A 23,480-nucleotide genomic window follows, 5' to 3' on the forward strand; every position below is an offset into this window, starting at 1 on the left:
TTACGCGATAACTCAAGACTGTATGGAGCAAATTTCACCAAACTTTGTTGGAGGATGATGTATGATGTGACAATTACTTGATTAGTTTTTCAGTGAAATCGGACAGAGGTCAAAGGTCAAAGATCAAGGTCAAATCCTAAAATTTATCTGTTTATGTGATAACTCAAAACTGGATGAAGCAGCTTTCACCAAACTTGGTCCAAGGATGATGTATGATGGGACAATTAGTTGAGTAGATTCTAGTGACATTGACAAGAGGTCAAAGGTCAAAAGGTCAAGGTCAAATGCTAAAAATGTTGCTATTTCCCCATATCTATGCAATGCCCGCAGTTATTTTCTTGAAACTTAGTGTAGACATGTACTACTGCGTAAGGATTCTCCAGAGAGAGTTTCATGTCATAAGGTCAAAGGTCAAAAGGTCAAAGGTTAGGTGAAAATGTTGCAATATCACTTTTCTCGCAAATGGTTCAATGTATCTTCATGGAACATGGTACATATGCATGTACTGACTGGCAGGGATTATCTAGGGAATTTAGGGGTCATGGGTCAATAGTCAGGGGTTCAAAGGTCAAGGTCAACTCCTCAAAATGTTACTACTGTATTTCGCTCATACATGTATACTAGTATATGCAATGATTGCATCATTAGTTTTAAAAGTGTTTAATATATGTACATGTATTACTTGATGGAGATTCTCTTGGAAATTTCCAGCCAGAAGGTCAAAGGTCAAAGGTTAAGGATCAAAGGTCAGGTTTAAATGAAAAAAAAATATTTTGTACTGTAATTACACTCTTTCTCCATACCTTGAAAATTATACTCAATGCATAAACTTATAACAAGGTCGGTCAGAAATCAAGTAAATATTTTCAATTCCCCAGATATGTGTACCTGCACTCTTTAATAGACAATTATAGCAAACCCAGTTCGTGGAAAGTGAACATTCAAGATATTTCTGACAAACCTGTTATTTCGATATTTTGCCAGTTATGTGAAACTGTCATCACACATTGTCAAGACATTGTACTATACACCTATTGGGAGAATCATGCATTATGGCGGAGGCATCAGTCGCCGTAGCGACATTTCTAGTTATGCATCTAGCCTATTGTAGCAAATGCTAACCAGTAGTAGTATGCTGTCGTGATTTGAAAGAAAGATAAAAGTAATTGAAGGGCATCTATTATGAGAATGAAACAAGCAATTATGATACCGGCAGGACCTTCTGGAAAAGCAGTTACTATTAAGCTGAAGCTGAGTTCCATACAGTGTAGATGGAGATCCTTTTGATATTAATAATGCAATGAACCAAATACTTTGTACTGCAATCTTGAATTTTTTTTTTATTTATAACTGACAATATATCTTTGGTGTTAACGTACAGCAACATACACTTGTTAAAAGTTGTAGCTACAATGCCTGGTAATCCTCAATGAAATAAACAAGATAATAAGACTCCTGTTGGATTTGGTGTAAAATCCTTTTTCCATGTTTACAGCATAGTCAGGTCACTCACACTGTTTTCTCTTTGCCTACTCCCCCTCAACAGACACCACACGCTCGTCCTGGAAGGTCACACTGGTAAGATGTATTCCTTCGGTGAAGGAAGCGGTGGTCAGCTGGGTCTGACCTCCACCAAGTCGCACTCAACTCCCATGCCAGTTCCAGGACCATGGAGGACCACTGGACGAAGCAAAGAAGACTCCGCGACGGAATGTGCCATTCTGTCCATTCATGCTGGGGGTGATCAGTGCTTCTGTACTGTCTCAAGTTCAAGTGTGAGGAAAAAAATAACAACAGAGCATTAGGATGATGGTGTGATTGCTGATGACAATGACAATGATGATGATAATGATATTTAAGAGATGATTGTGATGAAGATGGTATCAATAATGATAATAATGACAATGATGATGAAATTGGTGGTAGTGATGATGATAATAATGGCATTGATATTAAGGTTAGATGGTGATGATAATACAAAAGATGATGATGTATGGTGGTGATGATGATGATGATGGTGATGGTGAAGATGATATTGATAATGATGATGATGATGATGATGATGGTGTTGATAATAATGACATTGATGATGATAACAGTACTGATGTGGAGGATGACCTATGGTGTTGCATTGTAGACCTAGCATTCCTCTGACCAGGTTCTGTCTGTGCAGTGTATTCTATCTGTCCACCCGTTCCCCAACAGGACTCAGAAACCCCAAAGGACTTCAGGGAACCTATTCCAAGTCAGCGGCCGGTCACTCTCACCAAGAACCTCCTCTTAGAACTTTCTACTGTCGTCCCCACGGCTTCCCCTCCTCAGAGGGCTAAAGAGCTAGCGGATATCTGTTTCTCATCAGCTGCCTGCCTCAACGCATCCTTCCTCAAAGAGTAAATGATATTCACTTCTCTTCACTTATTCAGTCCTAAAACTTGGCATAGGCTTCTAGAAGGTTAACTCTGATGTCTTTTTCTTATTCAAGCCCACTGTGCCTTAAATCTGTCTCTCTTTTCTTTTTCTTTTTCTTTTTTTACTCAGATTATCAGTGTTTAAGGGGTTTATTGCCACTAGATGTGATATCAAATGGTCCACTTCCCAGTTTGTGGAACACCTCTATGGCTAAACTCATTTGGTCTACTGTCAATTTTGTCTAATGTGTGTTTGGTCCAATCCTCACTTGGTCTAATGCCCAATTTGGCTTATTATCATTTCGTCCAGTGATCAGATGGTCTCATTGCGATTTTGTCTACTTTGATATTTTATTTTTTCCATTTCGTCTTTTAAACTGTAAGTATTAGACAAAATGGGCATAGCCCATCTAGAAGTGGACCAACTAGCAATGAGGCTAATTGTCAATTGGACTGAATAGTCAGTAGACGAACTGGTTGTAGACGAAACAGGATTAGACCATGTGGGTTGAAACTAAATGGCTATTATCTGTTGAGGACGGTTTGATTTTGCTACAACACGCATTTCCCATAGACACCTGCCCGAGTATACTCGGGACTCGTCCTCAACCAGTTAAGGGGAGTTAAGAGACCCTTGTATTGTCCACATTTTGTCGACTGATGTGTGTATTCAACATTCCACCTCAGAAAGTTTTCCCCCCTGCTCTTTATTGTCAGAGGAAAAGACATACAATTTTGTACAATGTACATGTACATGGGTTTTGACCCTTCCACATATGGTTCCTCAAGTCCATCCATGGGAGAGATTGCTCCGCCCCTCAACCGAGGTGAGAGAGCAGAATGGTGCAATATGTGAACTTAGTTGATCCCAGTGGGGCTTGAACTAGCCTTTTGTCAAGGCCTTCTCGTATGGTGAAGAGAGCCCAGCTGAGTGGGGTTGCATGAGTTCCTTTTGAGATCTGCTTTGCATCCTTTTGTTTTATAGTCCAGTGAAGAGAGCCCAGCTGAGTGGGGTTGCATGAGTTCCTTTTGAAGTCTGCTTTGCATCCTTTTGTTTTATAGTCCTTTGAATTATCGACTTTTGCTCCCCGATTTCGGGAGTAAAATTTGACCAATCAGCGTGTCTGTCTGCCCGAACCCAATATACATACGGGGAATGCTCACCACAGACCTCTACGGGTGGTCAGTGATGCATGTGAACAGGCATGACCACCCCAAGACGGAGGATGTGGGGAGCGCGCTATTCCGTTGGTTGACCGGAACCCGTTAATATGAATATCCAATAGGGTTCATGTGTCATGAATGATAATGTGTGAAGCAGATCTCAAAAGGGCCTCATGCTGTCCTGCTTGGCTGGTCTCGCTCTGCTCGCCCGTTACAGCGAGAGGGCCTTGACAAGAGGCTAGGCTTGAACCTGGGATTATTGTGTACTCCCTACCCCTGCTCTAAAGTCAATTGACATCAGTCACATCACACTTTCGAATCAGAATTAAGGCAAAGGTACACAAGTTGTTGTGTTTATATATATTTTTTTCACTTCTTTGTTTTCTTATTCCTTTGCATAAAAACTAAGCAGAGACACTGACCAGAGTGACTTCCACGAGATTGGGGCGGATCACGAGGTGGATCTTGATGCTGCCAGGTCAGCTTTCCAGCCCCTATCCAATAAGACATCGGTTCTGCAAATGGTAACCAATCTTCATGCAGTATTAGTGTTTATTGTGAGCTGAATCAGTATTGTTGTTGATGCTGCCATTGTTGTTGTCACTATAATGCCCGATAAATTTGCTTCTGCTTTCATCTTGATGAACCCTACAATCTCAGGAGTAGAATACTGGGGTTTGGTAATTAAGTCGTACTTCGCTGTTGGCAAACAACCTGTCACAATCAATTGACAATTATCTTCTCCTTTATTTCAATCTTCCTCTCTCACTAGCTGTGCTTCAGAGAATTCTTTGGTCTATCTGCCCTCTGATTGATCGTCTTGTTTTATTTCACCAATTTTATTTTTGTCTCTGGCAATTTGTATTGTATAAATACAGTGGTGGCCCGTTGGACTTGATTTTATGAAGTAGCTTTCATTATAACACAGGTAACATTTAATTACAAAGAATCTATCACTTTCAGTGTTACACAAGAATAGATGTATATCAAAGAACATGAACAGTACAGTGCACTCCCATTAAAATGAACACAATTATAATTTAACCCTTGTTTCAACAAACAGGTCCCAATTATTTATAGATACATCTTTTTATACGTAATTGTTCTGTTATAATGAAATTTCAAGACAATGTATGACAACTTCCGATCCTGAGGACTTTGTTACAACATGAGTCACCTGTAGTACATATTTGCTGAATGTAGTTGGCTTGTAAATTTTCCAGAGTGAAAATGCCAACCCCAAAAATGGTGAAGATGCTCAATGGAAACATACTGAATGAAAAGCTGCAAGTAGCAAAGAAATGGAAAGTACTGTGGTGCAGTGCAGGAGATGGTACAGAGAAGATGCAGAGTGTATAGATATGATATCAAGGAAGATATGCCCCGTGCACATATACATGGAATGGGGTGTTCAAAGAAAGGACAAGACATGCTTGTTGATACATAGCTATAAACTACTTGCTACATCATTACATTCTATAACATTTTAGCACACACTTACAGAGTGTAGGCGTAACAAAGCATATAAATTGGCCTTTCCTTTCCCTCTCCATTCTGTTTCTTTCACTTTTATCACAGCATATTTTTGAATGTGTGGTATAACATCATTAAAATTCGAGCCGCCTTGACTTGACTGCCTCCACCCCAGATCTCAGGACTACTCAACACATACCTGCTTCCCAGCCTCATGCAAGCCGACGGCGCCTTGTCTCATGCAGAGTCCCTCAGGCTCTACCTTTTGCTAATGGAATGTCCCGTCCTGAGCAAGCCCAAGGAGTCGTGGTGCAGAGAAACCATCTCTAAACTTGCAAGAGCCTTTTTGCACCAGCGGAGTTCCGCTCTGGACACCATCAGTACGTACACCGTCATTGTCACGCCATAAGAGAATTCAAGAGTGTGATGTCATAATGCCATAAGAGAGTACAGAAGTGTGATGTCATAATGCCATATTAGTGAGCAGAGAAGTGTGATGTCATAATGCCGTAAGAGAGTACAGAAATGTGATGTCATAATGCCATAAGAGAGTACAGAAGTGTGATGTCATAATGCCATAAGAAAGTACAGAAGTGTGATGTCATTGCCATTCATTGCCATGGAAACTGGTTTTAAACACTGGTTTTAAACAACCTCACCTGGCTTGAGTGTTTATGCGTGCACCTGGTTCCAACCCAAGCTGTACTAAAAGACTGTGACATCATCATTTCAGTGCTCTATGGCAGGATAGGCCCATTGAGAAACATTTTTTTCTTTTGTTTTTGTTTTTGAAAGAGAAGTTTTATCAGTCATTGCCTCATCATATTCAGTACTTTTGTTGTTTAATAAAATCACATGTCTACTATTATTCCATTAGGGTCATAGTGCTGTTTTGGTACTGAAACACTTTTCCCTGTCTGATTGTTTTTTCTTGAATATGCTCATGCCAATTGCTTAACACTGCACTATCCCCCCCCCCCCCCAACTAATAATAATAATAATAATAAGGTCTTGTTTACCCAGAGTAGCCTCTTCAGTGTTGCCACTGCTCTACCAGAGGGCCCTGCTATTATTATTACCCTAGCGGTGCCAGGTACCCATTTATACACCTGGGTCGAGAGGGACATTGTGGGTAAAAACATCTTGTCCAAGGACGTAAGCACTGGGCGGGATTCGAACTCTGGTCCTCGGATCGGGAGTCGGGAGTCTTATCCACTATGCCACAGTGCCCCCACTGTGGCATAGTGGATATATCAGGATTATACCTTTCTTTTTAGGGTGACTTTTAAAAAAACTGACATTATGCCAGTTTCCTTTTTATTGTGTGTATTTTTGTTTGTTTATTGTATATGAATTTGCACGACTATGCAATTTAGTGATTATCAGCGAGCTATCATGGAACTGGCAGCTATGTGTACAAGTCCCCTGCAAATGAAAAGGGGAATGAGTATGAAGTGCAATGCCTCTTACAGGGCTTCACCAGTACTGGCCAGCAGACCCAAATTAGAAACCTACAGATTGAGAAACGACAATCTGATATACTGAGCCTCATCAGCTCCAGTGAATTATTTGTTACCTCATATATTGTGTCATTTATCTGTCTCAACCTCATAGATATTGTGCCATTTATCATGTATTCAAGGAAAAGAAAATTGTTTTCTTTCGTTGTTTCACATGATAAATGAAGTTGTAGAATAGAATTACATGAAAGGAAATTAAATGAATGGAATTTAAAGTCAAATTTGATTCCAAGGTGAGATCTTGCGTTCTGGTTTTCAAAGGTGTGTGGTGGGCGGGGCTTCTTCCGCGGCATCTCAACCGTATCCTGACAGTGCACAAGGACTGCGTCAAAGTTCTGCTGGAGAAGGGGGTGAGGCAACCAGTCAGCAGCTCGGCAACGGAAGACACACAGACACGCCTCCTCTGCATGAAAATGCTGCACATGTTGAACACGGTGTGTTGACGAAGGGAATTTCATCCATGCTTTCAATCATCCGTATGTTTACTATTGACTGATGTATTTGTTCAGGTATTCATTCAATAATCACTGTAACACACATATCTTTAGAGGGGAAATGATGCTAGTGTACTTTTGTTCCTGATATACTTTGTGTTACAAACTATGGATATCTAATATCAAAGATGAGCTTCAGACTACGACTGGAACGTTTTTTCAGTGGTGTATAATTTTTGATCAATATAACTGATTTATTCCGTAGTTATTATATCTAGTCAATCATTCATCAGTTTTTAAATTCTTATTCATCGGAGGTGACCTCTTCAGTTGTCAAAGCACTGTTTTTCTGTGAAGGATTTGGGGCCATTCAAGACTTGTTTCAACCAGAGTTGTTACAGCACCAAATTTATTTCCACTTCCTTTTTACAGTCAAACCTGTCTTAGCGACCACCTGTCTATAGCGGCCACATGCAGTATATGGCCACTAAAAGCAATTCACTCCCAAAGGAAAAAAACATGTGAAAGAACCCGACTTTAGCAGTCACCTGTCTATAATGGCCGCTTTTTTTTTTTTCTTTTCATCTCACTTGGGTGGCCGCTATAGACAGGTATGACAGTATTTTGAAAAGCAACCATTCCAGTCTGTAGCTCTGGTATTATGAAGACATGTCGTACTATGCTAGTCTGCTATCAGTCAACCATTGCTGCCATGGTTACACTGTCTCTTGGAACATCATCAACAGGTGAACTGTGAGCAAGGGGAAATTCTGCCCTACTACCTCTTCCACATACCGGACCTGGGAAAGTCCATTGAAATCCATGACCATTTCAAAGTCTTCATCCTGAAATCAATGGGAGAAATGGTGAGTCATCTAAATGCTGAGATTTTCATGGTACCTTCTGTGGTACATTAAAGGGAAAATCCAGTCCATATATAAGCTAGTCTGATTTAAAAAAAAGAGTAAAATCTTACATGTTCACCGGTAAAATTTGACTGAAATCGGACAAAAAGCAAGGAAGTTATGACATTTTGAAGTTTTGCTAGTTTCTCCAAAACAGTTCTTGTACAGTGGATATGAATATGCAAATGACTGAGCTAACCGTGTCATACCGTCACAATTTTCCATTGATCTTGTACACAAAAATGATGAAAATTCAATGTTTCTGTCATTGAAGTGTGAAACATGACATTATTTCTGGGTGAATCACTTCAGAATAGTGATCAGTTAGATATACGCGGATTTGAGCCTCTGGCATAACTGCATTTTAATGAAAAACTGGAAGTTTCAAAATTTTAGGTACAAACTATATGGCAAGTTGTGACGGTATGACATGCTGACCTGTGCAAAATATATCAAGTATACATTTTCTGTCTATTTGCCTTGTAATAGACTTAAATTAGAGTTGATTCACTTCAGTGACATAGATTCATGAACTATAGTACTATTACTGAATTAAATATATGTTGTGGTGTAAGGCATAATTATTAGAATGTTCCTGGCAATTGAACTCAAAGGCCCAAATTCATGAAGGTGGTACAATTGAAACCATGGTTTAAACTAAGGACAAAAACCATGGAGTGCCACGTGTCGCACGGGATATTTTGTTACGAATTCTGTCACTTCGTAGACGAAATGATTATTTTGTAATGAAATTACAAAATTTCGTAATGAAATGAACATTTCATTGACAAAATGATAACTTCGTTAACGATATGATGATTTCATAATGAAATATTCTGTGTGACACGTGGCGCTCCATGGTTTTTGTCCATGGGTTAAACCATGGTTTCAATTGTACCACCTTTGTGAATTTTGGCCTATGTGAATGGAAGGGTGCTCTTGTGCCAGTCTAGTGCATGAAATAATTTCCTTTAAATAGTCATTTGCTTGTTTGTCCGTTTTTTACAGGCTGACGACATGTTTACGTTCTGTGACTTCCCATTCGTCTTCAATGCCGACATGAAGACCCAGCTGCTTCAATTGGACGCGTACCTACAGATGCATGTGAGACAATGATTATTTGCATGAACATGCCGTGAATGATGAATTATGATGGACTGTTTCAAAACTTTTGCGAGGCATTCCACAACAATGTACCGTTTGAGACAAGACTGTGGCAGGAGTGTGCCAACTTTGAATATTTTCAAAATCAATAACAGTTGTAAGGTTTATACCTTCATACCCCAAAATACTTTTCACTTTCTCATTAAACTTCTTGCAAAACTTCCCACTCAAACTAGGGAAATTTCCCACACTCCCCACAAAATTTTTGATATTTGTGCAGTTTGAACACTCACAACTGAAACTTCACAAGGTTTGTCACATGACCAGTCCACCACCTGTTTCTGGGCGATGCCTCCGCAGCACGCACTCATTGGGATACACCTGTATCACAATCATTATCTGCCAGATGCCGCACTCTTTCTGCTTTGTTGTGCATGCAAACCATTGACCCTGACTTCAGCACTGAACATTGAGAAGGTTGGCTGCCAGTGTGGACAGATGAGCAAACTTTTGTAAAGACCTCTCAAAGTTAAATTTTGCAATCTCTTGCCAGTATCACCATTGCTTATATCTCATCCTTTTATTCCTGGCATTTTTTTTCTCCCCTTCCACCCCCCCCCCCCCAGTTTGCCATGGAAAGTACGCAGATGAGATTTTTCCACGATTTGTTCTTCGATCAAGTCAATGTCACCCAGCCGTTCCTCCTCCTCAGCATCTTGCGAGACAACATCGTGTCATCCACCATCGACCAGCTCAGTGGCCTGCCTAGAGAAGACCTCAAGAAGCCGCTGCGAGTCATCTTTGTCGGCGAAGAGGGGGTCGACGCGGGTGGAGTTAGAAAGGTATTGTCGAGAAAAAGTGGTGTGAATGAACTGGGAAATAATGCCCCCTGTCCTCAGCCTGTGCTGAAGAGAAACCCCAAATACAAATACAAATGTAGATTGAGTTGAAGCTGCAATGTGAGCTTAACACATCTGTGACTATTGAAGGTTATTGCAATTAGGTTATTGCGATCGCATTTGGTATACCGGTAATCAGCATGCAGTTCAATTCTGTATTAGCAGAAAGGACACAGAACCTATTGTCTGTTCACAGTATTTTTCTTTGTTGCAACATTGTACTCGTTATGTGTTACTATGTGTGATGTTTTAAGTTGTCAGAAATGAAATAAATGAATGAAAGGAAAATGAAATGAAAGTTTTAGGAAAATGGGTCAGTTGATTCCTAAGTTTTTCAAGGAGACTACCTCAGTTCATGACACCATTATGGACCACAGTATATAGGAAATATCAAGAAAATTCAACATAAATTCACATTCGTAGCATGATGAAAGAGCAGTGGATTTGCAAGGGGAATAGTATCACCCTTAACCTGTTGACAACGAGCTGATTTTGCTACAACACGCATTTCCCATACACACTTGCTCGAGTATACTCGGGACTCGTCCTCAGTGGGTTAAAGTGTGTCAGTAACAAGTCGATGGAACATGTACTTTTCATAAAATGTGAAATTTAGCTGAATTTTCTTTATACTTTATGTATATTGTTGTCCAAAATGACGTCTTGATCTTCTTATCCAGTGATGGCAGCACCGAAACTTTCAAAATTCATAACGTTCGATTTGACTGTCTCATTTTCATCAGACCTTCACTGATGTGTTCTACTAATATTGTTTAACTCAATCCATGTTTATATTTTGGCTTTGGTTACTTTAAAAGCAAAGACTCTTAATCTGATGGTTTGATGTTATTTGCTGCCATTGAGCATGTACTGATAGAAGCAAAGCTCTTGGTTTGCACAGCCAACATGTTCTCAGTTGTGTCATGTCAGAAAACTCCAGCTTCATCAAGTTTTATGGTACAGAAATTAACTTTGACAAGTGCACTGGAACTGCATCAACATGCATCAACATCAATAGATGAGTGTGAATCTGATATACTGAAGGCTGGTGCATCTAGGGAAGAAGATGACCTGAATTCAAATTGTTAGATTACATCTTTCTTGCCAAGAATCTGTGTTGGACTGCAGAGCAGTCCAATGTGGGCTTTGAATTTACTCAGTCCGCAACATGTCTACCTCCAGATCCAAAGTACGTGGGTTCAATTCCCGAGTCTAACTGAGCTATTTTGCGTGTAATCATACTGTCCCCTAGTAATAAGGGGGCAAAACACTCTGTTCTTCAAACAGGACATAAAATGGAGGTCCCGTGTGTGAGAGAGTCACAACTCATGCATGTAAAAGATCCAACTTTATTCATTCATTCATCATAAAGAGCAGGGTGCATAGCCCAGTGACATGGTCCTGCCTCACAGCCAACTGGACCCCATGGAAGACCAGCTATTGCAGCTGAATATGGGCTCTACAGCCATCTTCTCAGATGGAAAATAAAACAAACAAGCATGGTATATTCCTTTGCACATGCAGAATACTTCTATAAAACAAAACATTGCATACAAATGTATCTGTTAAAGACAATGAGTAGCTATACTTGGCAAATTTATGGAGTATGTGTACAATGTGTAGATTGTTTTAGCGATTTTTGCTATTTAGTAGAATGTTCTTTGCCAAGGTAAAGTAACTGGTATAAGCATGACAATCAAAAATTAAAGATTAACATTAAATTTGGTTTCATGTTCGTGAAGGAGAAATTTTCATGCTTTCCAAGTCTTTAATAATGCAAATGTCTCAGTAAAGCATCTTTATTGCCTTCATTCTTTTCTTTTTCCTTCTTTTTTTTTTTTCACCAGGAGTTCTTCATGCTGATCATGAGGGAATTTCTGGATCAGAAATACGGCATGTTCAAGACATATGAGGATTCCGGAAAAATCTGGTTCAACAGCAAGGTGAGAAAATCATAAATTACAATTAATGTGATATCTATGCACACAAAGTTGTCAGTCTTCAATGTATAAATTGTATTTGATATGAGATACATACAAACCAATGAAATGGTTAGTTGCCATGCACGAAACTCTTATTCAAATCACAAAACATTGAATGAAGTTACAATGTTGTATATGCAGAAAAGTTGATGATTTCTTATGAACATATTTTTCTTTTTACTTGTGTACATACATTCTTCACTTATTGTTTGACAAGTCTTACAGACGTTGTTTTATCAATATCAAATAAATCGTAGGAAATGAAGAAGAATGTGAAATTTTTCATTGAGCTGTTTGATAATCACTCATGTATCTGCAGATAGAATCTTTGCCTTCTATTTCAGGTTGCATTGTTGCTGCTATGAATAATTTATTAAAAAAGAAAGAAAAAAGAAAAAAAATGAACATCTTGTTTCAAGCAGTTTGACAATCAGGCACTGTATATGCCCTGTGTTTAGCATGTCTAATTTTTTCACAAATTGGGACTTACCAACAATTTTACAAGCGGTTAAGTTCACTATCGTGGAGTACAGTAGTGAACAGAGAGATGTAAATGTGTGTGTTACATTCTTATCAGGATCAGAGTTTATTTTACTGTTTTTACAGAGTTTTTTTTTTTCATTGTTTATAATATTTTTGCATGCTATTAAATTCACAAGTAGCACCTAACTGGCAAAATTCGCAAAAATGAAAGAACCTTACAAAATACTGTTTACGCTGTGCATTTCACAAGGTTTTTATTTTGCAAGTTTTGCAAGTCGGGTGCTATTTGCGAATTTACCAAGACAAGAAATTATTCATTCTGATCTTCACGTGAATGTGACATGTGTGCATATTTCTCCATTCGTTGCTGTTCTCCATGATTGCAAATTTAGATGCTCACAAAATTGTTTGGAAGTCCCAATAAGCGAAAAAAGGTTCCAGGGCAATTACCCCCTGGACAATTACCCTTCCCCTGACCCTAACCCTGATCCTAGTCCTAACCTTCCTCAAACTCTAACCCTAAACCTAACCCTAACCCTAATCTTTACTCTAACCTTATCACTAACCAGTATCAAATAGCCAGGGGGTAATTGTCCTGGGAGGGTATTTGCCCTGGTACAACGAAAAAGTAGACTCGCGAAATATATGCAGTATACTCTATACACCATATATTTAGCAAGTCTAAATTTTCGGGAATCGTGACTTGCCAACAATTTCGCAAGTGGTTAAATTCACGATTGTGGAGTACTGTACTGAATAAAAAATGTATACGTGTGCGTCACGTTCATATCAGGATCAGAGTTATTATATTTGCATGTCTTTAATTTCGGGAATAGCTCATGACTCGTGAAATTCGCGAAAATAAAGACCTCTCAAAATATTTGGCATATACAGTATGGCATATTCAGTACGTAGCTGCATGAATGATGTAACAAACATTTACTGATTACTGCCTTACTGACACCCAGCAATGCTACAATATCATATCTCACTCTAGACGTTTGAAGAAGACAGGATGTTCCACCTGGTGGGGCTGGTCTGTGGGCTTGCCATCTATAACCACACCATCATCTCACTTCCCTTCCCTCTCGCACTCTACAAGAAGCTTCTTAAGAGGTAAGTGTGCCCAAAGTGAGCATTAATACCTCCACCAAGGGGGGCGGTTATGTTTTCATTACCGTTGGTTTGTTTGTTGGTTGGTTGGTTTGTTTATCCGTGTGCAAAATAACTCAAAAGTTGTGCACGGATTTGGATGAAACTTGCAGGAATGGTCGAGAATGACACAAGGAACAGATGATTAAATTTTGGTTGTGATCCAGAAATTTTTATGGATTTTATGAAGGTTTTCCGATATTTTGGTAGGTAGGGTCAATGAAATTGGGAGTTCAAGCCGCGCATTTTTTAGGTTTTTATACGCGCACTAAAGAGCGTGCTCTAGTTTCTGCTAGGGCGAGGTGCACCATGCAGCTGAGATTGATGACTTAACAAAAGGCTTCTGTGTTGAGAAATCTGACAATTTTGAGCATGCATATGTATGGGTGGAAATTACTCTATGGAAGAACAAAATCATTGGTGGAAATTAGCGGCTCAGCATAGGTCTGCGCTCTCAGAGTGCTTCTCTAGTTGCTACATACTTTCCGACAGATATTCTTCTTAATAGTTGGGCAGGTGCATTGAACCCGTGTCAATTTCATCATTCACATCATGCCTTTACTTCCATACCTGAATACCAGTCAATGGTCTAATGCTCTGTTTGTTATGTTGTGGTTATTCTTCCTCCAATACATTTTTTTGTCACATTGGGTGACTTCAGACTGCTTTTTGCCATTTATGTTATTTTTATTGTTGTTTACTATCATCATTTCATTGTCATCATGATCGCTGTTGTTGTTAAATATTATTGTTGCTGTTATTGCTTTCATCATCATCAGTAGTAGTAGTAGTAGTAGTAGTAGTAGTAGGAGTACGTAGCAGCAGCAGCAGCGGTAGTAGTGGTGGTGGTGGTGGTGGTGGTGGTGGTAGTAGTAGTAGTAGTAGTAGTAGTAGTAGTAGTAGTAGTAGTAGTAGTAGTAGGTAGCAGCAGCAGCAGTGGTAGTAGTGGCGGTGGTGGTAGTAGTAGTAGCAGCAGTAGTAGTAGCAGTAGTAGTAGTAGTAGTAGCAACAGTAGAAGAAGAAATAAAAATAGTTTGATCATCATCTTCATCATCATCATATCCGCTAACCACACCCAGATGACTTTGCACGTACATTCAGATGCCCCTAAGAATAGCTGGTACTTGTTTGCAGTGCAGGTATATGTAGAGCCCACAGCCTGTGCTTGATGTAATGCGACACTAGTTGTATTTGCCTCTCCAGGAAGACGACCCTAGAGGACTTCAAGCAGCTAGAGCCTCAAGTGGCCCACAACCTGCAGGCCATGTTGGACCACGAAGATGAGGAGAGCTTCAGCGACACCTTCCCACTCGTCTTCCAAATCGACGAGGAGAACTTTGGCCAGGTGCAGACCACGGACCTCGTCCCCAACGGAGGGCAGAAAGAGGTGTCATTCCAGAATAGGTATGACGTCATCCATTCTGATATATTAAAGGGATGGTACAGTTTTGGTGGAGATGAGAATTGGGCTTTTAAGTTTTTTGCGAGATACCAAGAAAACACTTATGAAATAGTACAGAGCATACCATTTTAAGAGGAATTCAAAGTTTATTTGATGAAAATCGGGTTTGGAACAACTAAAACATCCAAAAGCAAAGTAAAACAAAGCGATCGTAATAAAATGTGGGTCCCACACTTTATTAGAATTGCTCTGTTTTGGATATCTCAGCCAATTCAAAACGAATTTTCATCAAATGAACGTTGAATTCCTCATGGAATTACATGCTCTTTCATATTTCATAAGAGGTTTCTCATTATCTCACAAAAAAAATGTTAGAAACCTGAAATTAGGTCTCAACCAAAACTATACGATCCCTTTAAGCCTTCATCGTTATTCTACACTCACTTGTTGTACTGCGTACAGAACCCTGCATACCCATTCAAAAATTCAATATGTCATATATGCCACATATCTTCTCACAAATACTAAAAGAACTCTTGCATAGAAGAGCTGTGGATGTATAGTAAATCTCATACAAATCCCAGGGGTGACAAAACCTCATAACTCAAAAATAAAAAAATTTTCTGGAGAGTGAGAAAAAAATTGCCAATTTTCACAATGTTTTCACACAAAAAAAAAATTAATCAAAGTTCATGTTACATAATTTTGAAAAACTGGTTTGGATTACATTAATAATTGTAATGCTTTGGAATACAAATCAGTGTGTTTGGCATTCAAACTCAGTTTGGAGACATTTGAATACATGCCAACTGAGATATGCGGTCTTGTCACCCAAGGGACGATAAGGAACAATTCAAGAGGAAACTATAAACCGATCTTGGTGTAGAGTAGTAATTCGTTTGACATTTCTCGATGAACAACTTGAGACATTTGCCTCCATAGTGGAGGGGCTGTATTGTTTGTTGGCATGTGCGTGGGCAAATCAAACACCTGGAGCAGCCAATAAGAGGTGACTTCTCTTGCTGATCCCTGCTATTTAGTTCTGTAAGCACAATCAGCACGAACATCCAGATAGTATATACAGGAAGGAGTAGTTTTACTGTACTTGCACTGAAGACCTCAGAAAAAGAGGAGTTATAAGCTACTCTTTCAATGACATTTGAAAGCTTAGCAGACCCCTACAAAGACTACAAACTGAACACAAACCTTAAAATGCTGATAGTTTGTTTTTGTTTTGTTTTTGTTTTTTTCCTGTGTGCAGTTGTGAAGCTAGCAAGACATACTTCTGTTCCTGGAATATCCTACAAAAATTGTCAAACTCATCTTGTGTTGCTGCTGCTACCTCTACAGTGCAGTCACCTGCTTTTTGTGTTGTGTTTATTTAGACAAAACTACAGGCCTCTCTTGTCATGGCCTTTAAACCACACTACCGATCCAAATTAGATTTTATATAGGTATATCAACTTAACTTACGTAACTGTAGCACAGTAAGTGTTGATAAACTCAAATATTTTCATTCATCTGATCTGTCTCCCCCAGACAGCAGTATGTTGATGCATACGTCGAGTACATGCTGAACGGGTCCATCCGGGAGAAGTTTGAAGCGTTCAGTACCGGCTTCCTGGATGTGGTGGGGAGCCGCGTCCTCAGGTTCTTCCATCCCCAGGAGCTGATGTCGATGGTCGTCGGGGAGGAGGACCTCAACTGGGAGGAATTTGAGGAGGTTTGTCATCTCAGTGCATCCCCCCTCCTCTTTTTTCCATACACAGGGAAAACTCGATATAACTTAAAAGTCGGGACCGAGTCGTTTTCCTCGTTATAGCCGATATCTTGTTTTATCAGTAGGCATGAAACAAGCATAACATGAAGACATTAATTTGCACATGTGGGATTACATTATCATGTTTCCAACGTTAATACTGATAACCTGGTAAATTGTGTGAGAGAATGTCTCACCTTTATGGGTAAGAAGGTGTTTTTCGCCAGTGAAGTCCAATATCAAGAATGTGTTTCTTAACCCTAAAGGGGCCGGGCTTTTTTGGCTATGCTATGTGTAACAAGACACAGTTTTCGTCACATCAAGCTTTACATTCTTCAAACTTGATCATACAGGCAAAGTAAAGCTTTACTTGAAGAGATTTTCCTTTACCTCGTTTGATAAACTATGTTTTCCTTTGTTTGGAAATCACAAAATTCTTCTCTTTATAGCACTTATTAGGTGATCCGAGTATCCTCTCGGATCACCTTCTGTATCTGTACGGATTCTTTGTTGGTTCTTCTTCTTCTTTCTTTATTTCTGGACAAATTTTGTGTATCGATTAGCTCAGAAAGTATTCTTCCTATCAATGTCAAAATCATACCATATATGTATCATGTCCCAAAGACGACGGGTCTAATAAAATCATAGTGATCAGTCGACCGTGACGTCACTATGACGTCATTATATGAAAACACATTCTCATTCATATCTCATTAATGGAATGGAATTTTTCAATGAAATTTACGTCTCATATATTTCAAGTTATGTGGATTCTACTCATATTCTCAAAATTCATATTTTCTTTTAAAACGTGCGCGTACGCGCACGTTGAAATATTTGTATGCTCAAATCGAGCTCAAATTGTTTTTGCACACGTTTCAGACCATTTGGAGCATTTTTTGAAAAATTGAAAAAAATGGACGGACGCGTACGCGCGCGCGCATATACGCACGCACAGCTCATACGCAATAGAAATTTCGAGTTTTTTTATACTTATCGGATGCCTGAAATGTCAAGGAATATTTCTACCAAGTTTCAAGTCAATCCGACTCAATATGACGTCACACGGGCCCGTCAAAGTTGAAATTCCGCGCGCGCGTCAATGGCGATATACAGTCCAACAATGCCAAAAAACAGCCAATTTTGAATCCGATTTTACTCATCAGGATGGACGGTGACCACCCATTTTCTTTACATATTCTGAAAGCTGATGAGTTGTACATGTCATTTCATGGGTTGGCGATGCTGGAAAAATGATTAAAAGATATCAAATTTCTTAATAAACTAAAAAAAGTAAATTTTCAAAATGACGTCATCAAATTTCAAGTTCACTCAAGCGTATCTCACTTATTCTTTTGTTGATTTTCGTCCAAATTTCAATATAATGTAGCTTATTAAATGGTCTTTCAGTCATATATTAACAACATTTTGATTTGATGACGGCATCACCTCGTGAAAAGGGATTAAAAGTAACATTGTCAAATTTTACCAGTTTACGTGTAATCTCTATGGGAGTGCAATTTTTATGGAAATGAAAATTGACATGACTATTTTTATCGAGCACTAGCTCACTTATGCTTCGGTGAATTTCTCTAAGATTTTAATATGTTGTAGCTGAGACTTTGGGCTATCGTGACTGTGCCCTTCAATTTTTCATACGGTCCCGGGATCACGTCCAAAAACTTGGTTGAAATCAAAGCCTATCTTCGATGTATTTTCATATTTCTTTCTTTTTCAAACTTTTTTTGCAATAACTCAAGAAAAACATACTCTATCACCACCATATTTTGCACAAGTTTAGTTCATGTCACGTACATTATTTCATAAAATAACAACTACTTCATCAGACGCCATCTTGGGTATGTAAATTAGGGTCAAAGGTCATAAATGTTTTATCCTGTATCTTGGTGAATGCATGTTCTATCTTCCCCATATTTTGCACAGGTAAAGACCGTGTTACAAGGATCATTTCACAAAATAACCACTTTTTGCTCAGATGCTATCTTATCTGTGCAGATCGGGGTCAAAGGTCATAATGTACTTCTTTCTTTATCTTCGTTATGACGTGTTATCTCTATGGGAGGGAATTTGTCTAGATGTGAAAATTGACATGATTGTCTTTATCGAGCACTAGCTCACTTACCCTTCGGTGAATTTCTCCCAGATTTTAAAATGTTGTAGCTGAGACTTTGCGCTATCGTACGTGTTCCCTTTGTTTTTCATATGGTGTCGGGATCACGTCCAAAAACGTGGTTGAAATTAAGGGTTATCTTCGATGTATTTTCATATTTCTTTCTTTTTCCAATTTTCTTTGCAATAACTCAAGAAAAATAGCCCCTATCAACCCAATATTTTGCACATGTTTAGTTAATGTTATGTACATTATTTCATAAAATAACAACTACTTGATCAGACACCATCTTGGGTATGTAAATTAGGGTCAAAGGTCATAAATGTTTCATCCTGTATCTTGGTGAATACATGTCTTATCTTTCCCATATTTTGCACACGCAAAGACCATGTTACAAGAATCATTTCACAAAATAACCACTTTTTGCTCAAATGCCATCTTGGGGGTGCAAAGTGGGCTCAAAGGTCAAATATACTTCATTCTGCATCTTTGATAGTGTATACGGAATTCGGTACCCAAGATGGCAGGTCTGACTCCCTTTTCAAAATGAGAATCCAAACATCACACGACCAATGTCCCTAATCTCAGGTGAAAACTCGAATCATTGATTCTAAAAAAATCAGATCACCTAATTTGTCAGTCTTGACAAATTCCGAGTCTAGTTTTGTTTTTGTGATAGCCGATCTCACTGTAAGAGTAGCATTTTACATAGACTTGTGTGGAAGGAAATTTGGGACCAGGAAAGTTTCCTTGTAATAACCGATATCTCGTTATATCAGTGTTCGTTATATCGAGTTTCCCCTTTACTAAAATGTCAGCGTGGCATACAGTCTGCTCTGCCTTCTCATTTCTGAGGGTCTTGCGCATTGCAGTGTTTGCATCTCTCTTGGTCTGTGTGTAATCATTGTTGAGAATAAAAGAGTAATTGTATGTGATTGGTTTTATATATATTTCAAATTGATGAATTCTACAAAGGGATGCAAAGTCAAAGTCATTTGACCAAGTTGGTGTATCCATAGGATGCCGTGTTGAATGATATGTGAACTGTCTTAACTCTTTTTAATATATACTCTTCCAATACTGCCCATACTTTTGCAGATCTTTGTTTTGATAGCATCTATTTCATTTGTATTATGCCTGTTCTATGAAGATTTCCCCTTACATCCACTCTGAGGTTAAAGAGACATTTTCTGTATGAGCTGAATGAGATAATTCTCTCACCCCCTGCTAGTGCAACGGCTGTAAACTCAATGATTTGAAGGGTACTTCCCCAAAAATTAACAGAGGTCTGTTACTTCTCACAGCAAGTTCATATTTGTACAGTGTATGTAATGATATCATTTGCCGCTTGTTTATTTTCATTCAGAGTGTTGAGTACAAAGGGGAGTACCATCCCTACCATGAGACCATCAAGCTGTTCTGGCAGGTCTTCAGAGAGATGTCTGTTGAATACAAGAAGAAATTCCTGAGTAAGTAGATGTTCAAAGCACACGGCAGTGACAAAAATATCGCATTTTGAGATCCGAAAGGGTGCTCGTACAGATGTATGTGATTGTCTGCAGATTGAGATCAAAGGGTTCGACCAAATGAGCCTTTCAAAATCTGTTTCTGTTGATTTGTTTGTTTGTTTGTTTGTTTTTTCTGTATTTCATGCGCTCATTGCAGTGAACACTCTGCTTTGGCTCACCCTCTCTCGTGCCTGTCACACTGTATTACTGCCCAATTTGAAGTGCTCAATGTGTGGAACACATCATTGTAGGTTTTTCAGTAGCCTTTATATCTATTTGACAATGATATACAAATAATGAATGTTTATGAGTGCAATGGACAGAATATTTTATGAGGTGAAAGATGAAATGATCCATTCAACGAGGTGCAGCCGAGTTGAATGGATCAAACATTTCATCTTTCACCGAATGAAATACTCTGTCCATTACACGAATGAAAAACATTTATTATTTGTTTTATATAACGCCAATAATACATCCATGTCATTTGATGTTTTATTAATTTAGAAACAAGAGAGACACTGAGATCGCGAGAGTGCAGTGCTCACTTAGCGCTTTACGCTGGCACGCTGTCGCATACACACACTGCAAACGCCAGTGCATTTAACACGCGTAGTGTGCCGGGTGAGCTCGGCAAGCGTGCAATGGAGCAAATCGTATGGATCCAAATTGCACTGTAAATGGAGCCACAATTGCACGGATGATGACGTCATAGTGAAATGGGCTGAATGATCAATGTTAAACAACCAATCAAATGACAAGGATCTCCTCAGGCATTATATAATAGTGGTTAAACTACCCCTGGCCAAGCTGTTAATTGATTACTCCCCATGAATAAACAAACAAGGAAAAATAATGTATTGAAGTTCTTATACTCATTCTCGCAATTGATTTTACATTTTGTTTGAGCAGAAGCAACAAAATGTACCATTCAGTAAATGATGATACTCCCCTGTTTTGAGTAATTTTCCATTAGGATCTGTAGATTGTTGTCAAAGGTGATTTGAACATTTGTCATGTAAAACCAGGTGATAAATCTGAGGGTTCTGAACAGCATTTATGTCTTTCTAGCTCTCATCATTATTAGGGGATAGTCAAACATATGTGCACTTGTCAACCTCAAAGTACCGATGATGATGGTTTCTTTTCCTTGTATATCTCACCAATCTTTAACACAACAACAATAACAGCGTTTCTGACGGGCAGCGACCACGTCCCAATCCAGGGCTGGAAGAGTCTGCAGGTCATCGTCCAGCCCGTGAAGGGAGGTGAGCAGTTCTTCCCTGTGGCCCACACCTGCTTCAACCTCCTGGACCTGCCCATGTACACCTCAAAGGAGGTCCTCAAGGAAAAACTGCTGACAGCCATTGAGCACACTGAGGGATTTGGGTTGGTCTAGACAAAAGGAGGTGGATCATGCCTCTGCTGAAAGTGAACCAGGTGTCGATCACACCACCGATGGACTGCGAATATGCTGCTGTGTAATGTTTTCGTGCCAACAATAGTGGGGCCTGCATGGATGAACCACCACGGATTGATGCTATGGCACCGTTAAGGTCGTGACACCTACCGTGGAAATCTTCAAACCTCTTAGTGACCTTTTTGTGCTGGTGTGTTCAGCCCCTGGCATGCTTGATGAGCTCACTGGCAAAGAAATCTCGAATGTATCTGTCAGTGAACAGTGATAAGTTTATCCTCTTTACTTCCAATGTATGACATTGGGCTCAAGGGACTGTTACATTGTCTCCCCACACTGACTTTGTCCAACTTACATAAGCACCAAGAAAAAAGAGCCAAATGGCATACAAGAGTTTGGTAAGTTGAAATTAAGTGCGTTTTCACATAAACTGATAAAGGCTTGTTATTCAGCATGTTTGGTTTTTTTTTTTTTTTCTTTCTCCCTCTTTTTACTATCTTTTTATTCTCTTCTTGTTGTTTTTTATTGAGACATAAGTCAGTGTGTGACAAGGAAGGGTTCACATATCCATTTCAGTTATCAAAAATCTGTTCAGATGACTCAGCATATTTTCAAGAACTTTCCCTTTCTGTTGATCCTCTTAACTAGATGATATCAGTTTGTTCAAACAAAACTGAACAAAAAAAAAAAAAAAGGAATCACACCTGTGTCATATTCTGTTTCAAATTGGTTTAGGTTGTCATACAATGGGCATCAGAGTCATGTGAATGAAATGGCTGATTCGATGTACCCATGCACTGGCGAAATTAATGATTTCTGGTATTGAAAGGCTTATAAAAGGTTCTTTTCACTCATCCAATGTCACACAAAGCTTGACTGATCCATAGCATATTATCACACTGCATCTTTTCAGGACTGCCTTTTCTTATGGTTTAGCTGCCTCTTTTGTGAAAAATATTATGGCTACATTAAAATAACAATGAGTGATGGAAAAAATGAGTGTTTCCAACTTAAAATATTTTGTTTTCATTCGTATGTAATGTTAAATTAAAGTCTGTACTAAAAAAGAATGGAGAATGAATAAACAACAATAATGACAAAAGTAATAGTAGTGCTAACAAAACTACATTAATGACAAATTATATGCATGTTGATAATGAGATTAACTAAAGACATTGTAGGGAAACATGTAAGTTGTGCTCAGATGAGGGGAAGGTGCATCCCAATGTCTTTTGCTAAGCATATCAGTACTTTGCGAGTGATTGACAGATGATGTCACTGAAAGATTGGTTTGGAAGGGTTTTTGTGTGTGTTTCCAAGTGATCTGAAAAAGAATAGTAGAGAAATTATCGTAAAATATATGGCACATGTTTAGATTATTCTTGTGGTCGCAGTCGCATATGTGATGATCAGGGTACCCCTAGATGCTTTGTCCCATTTAAAAGAGACAGAAATCAAATTAGAGAATTCATTCACAGCATGCTCTTACACTTCAAAGGAACTACTGCCTACTTTTTGTACATTTGTGGGTTGTTGTTTTTTTTTCCATTTTCTTCGTTTCCTCTGTTCTGACATTGTCAAATGAGGACTGCTTCTTTACAAATTTCTTGAGAAGAAAAGTTGTATATCAAACACTTTTGACAACTTGAGAAAACTTCACTGTATGCCTTGTTGTATTATACAGCAATTCAAAACAGAAAGGAAGAAAACTGAAATCAGATTTTTCTGCAGATTTTGCA

General features: G+C 38.9%; 1 protein-coding gene across 4 annotated transcripts in view; it reads left to right on the forward strand.

Moving 5' to 3' along the window:
- LOC140228611 (probable E3 ubiquitin-protein ligase HERC4) overlaps positions 1 to 22,206 on the forward strand; it is a 41,667-nt gene extending 19,461 nt beyond the window's left edge. For 2 of the 4 annotated variants that reach the window (XM_072308849.1, XM_072308850.1), the window contains exons 8-21: positions 1,547 to 1,775; positions 2,206 to 2,390; positions 3,982 to 4,096; positions 5,221 to 5,425; positions 6,827 to 6,999; positions 7,746 to 7,865; positions 8,913 to 9,008; positions 9,635 to 9,850; positions 11,755 to 11,850; positions 13,370 to 13,488; positions 14,728 to 14,928; positions 16,466 to 16,649; positions 20,183 to 20,285; positions 21,515 to 22,206. In XM_072308849.1, the coding sequence (XP_072164950.1) occupies positions 1,547 to 1,775; positions 2,206 to 2,390; positions 3,982 to 4,096; positions 5,221 to 5,425; positions 6,827 to 6,999; positions 7,746 to 7,865; positions 8,913 to 9,008; positions 9,635 to 9,850; positions 11,755 to 11,850; positions 13,370 to 13,488; positions 14,728 to 14,928; positions 16,466 to 16,649; positions 20,183 to 20,285; positions 21,515 to 21,723 (2,251 nt within the window). In that variant the 3' untranslated portion in view covers positions 21,724 to 22,206. Of the gene's footprint in view, positions 1 to 1,546; positions 1,776 to 2,205; positions 2,391 to 3,981; positions 4,097 to 5,220; positions 5,426 to 6,826; positions 7,000 to 7,745; positions 7,866 to 8,912; positions 9,009 to 9,634; positions 9,851 to 11,754; positions 11,851 to 13,369; positions 13,489 to 14,727; positions 14,929 to 16,465; positions 16,650 to 20,182; positions 20,286 to 21,514 lie in introns of those variants that run through there. The other 2 variants (XM_072308851.1, XM_072308852.1) reach the window with 2 other exon arrangements.
- The last annotated feature ends 1,274 nt before the right edge of the window (positions 22,207 to 23,480 follow it).

Source organism: Diadema setosum, chromosome 5 (genome assembly GCF_964275005.1).
Source record: "Diadema setosum chromosome 5, eeDiaSeto1, whole genome shotgun sequence".
NCBI classification, from domain to species: domain Eukaryota; kingdom Metazoa; phylum Echinodermata; class Echinoidea; order Diadematoida; family Diadematidae; genus Diadema; species Diadema setosum.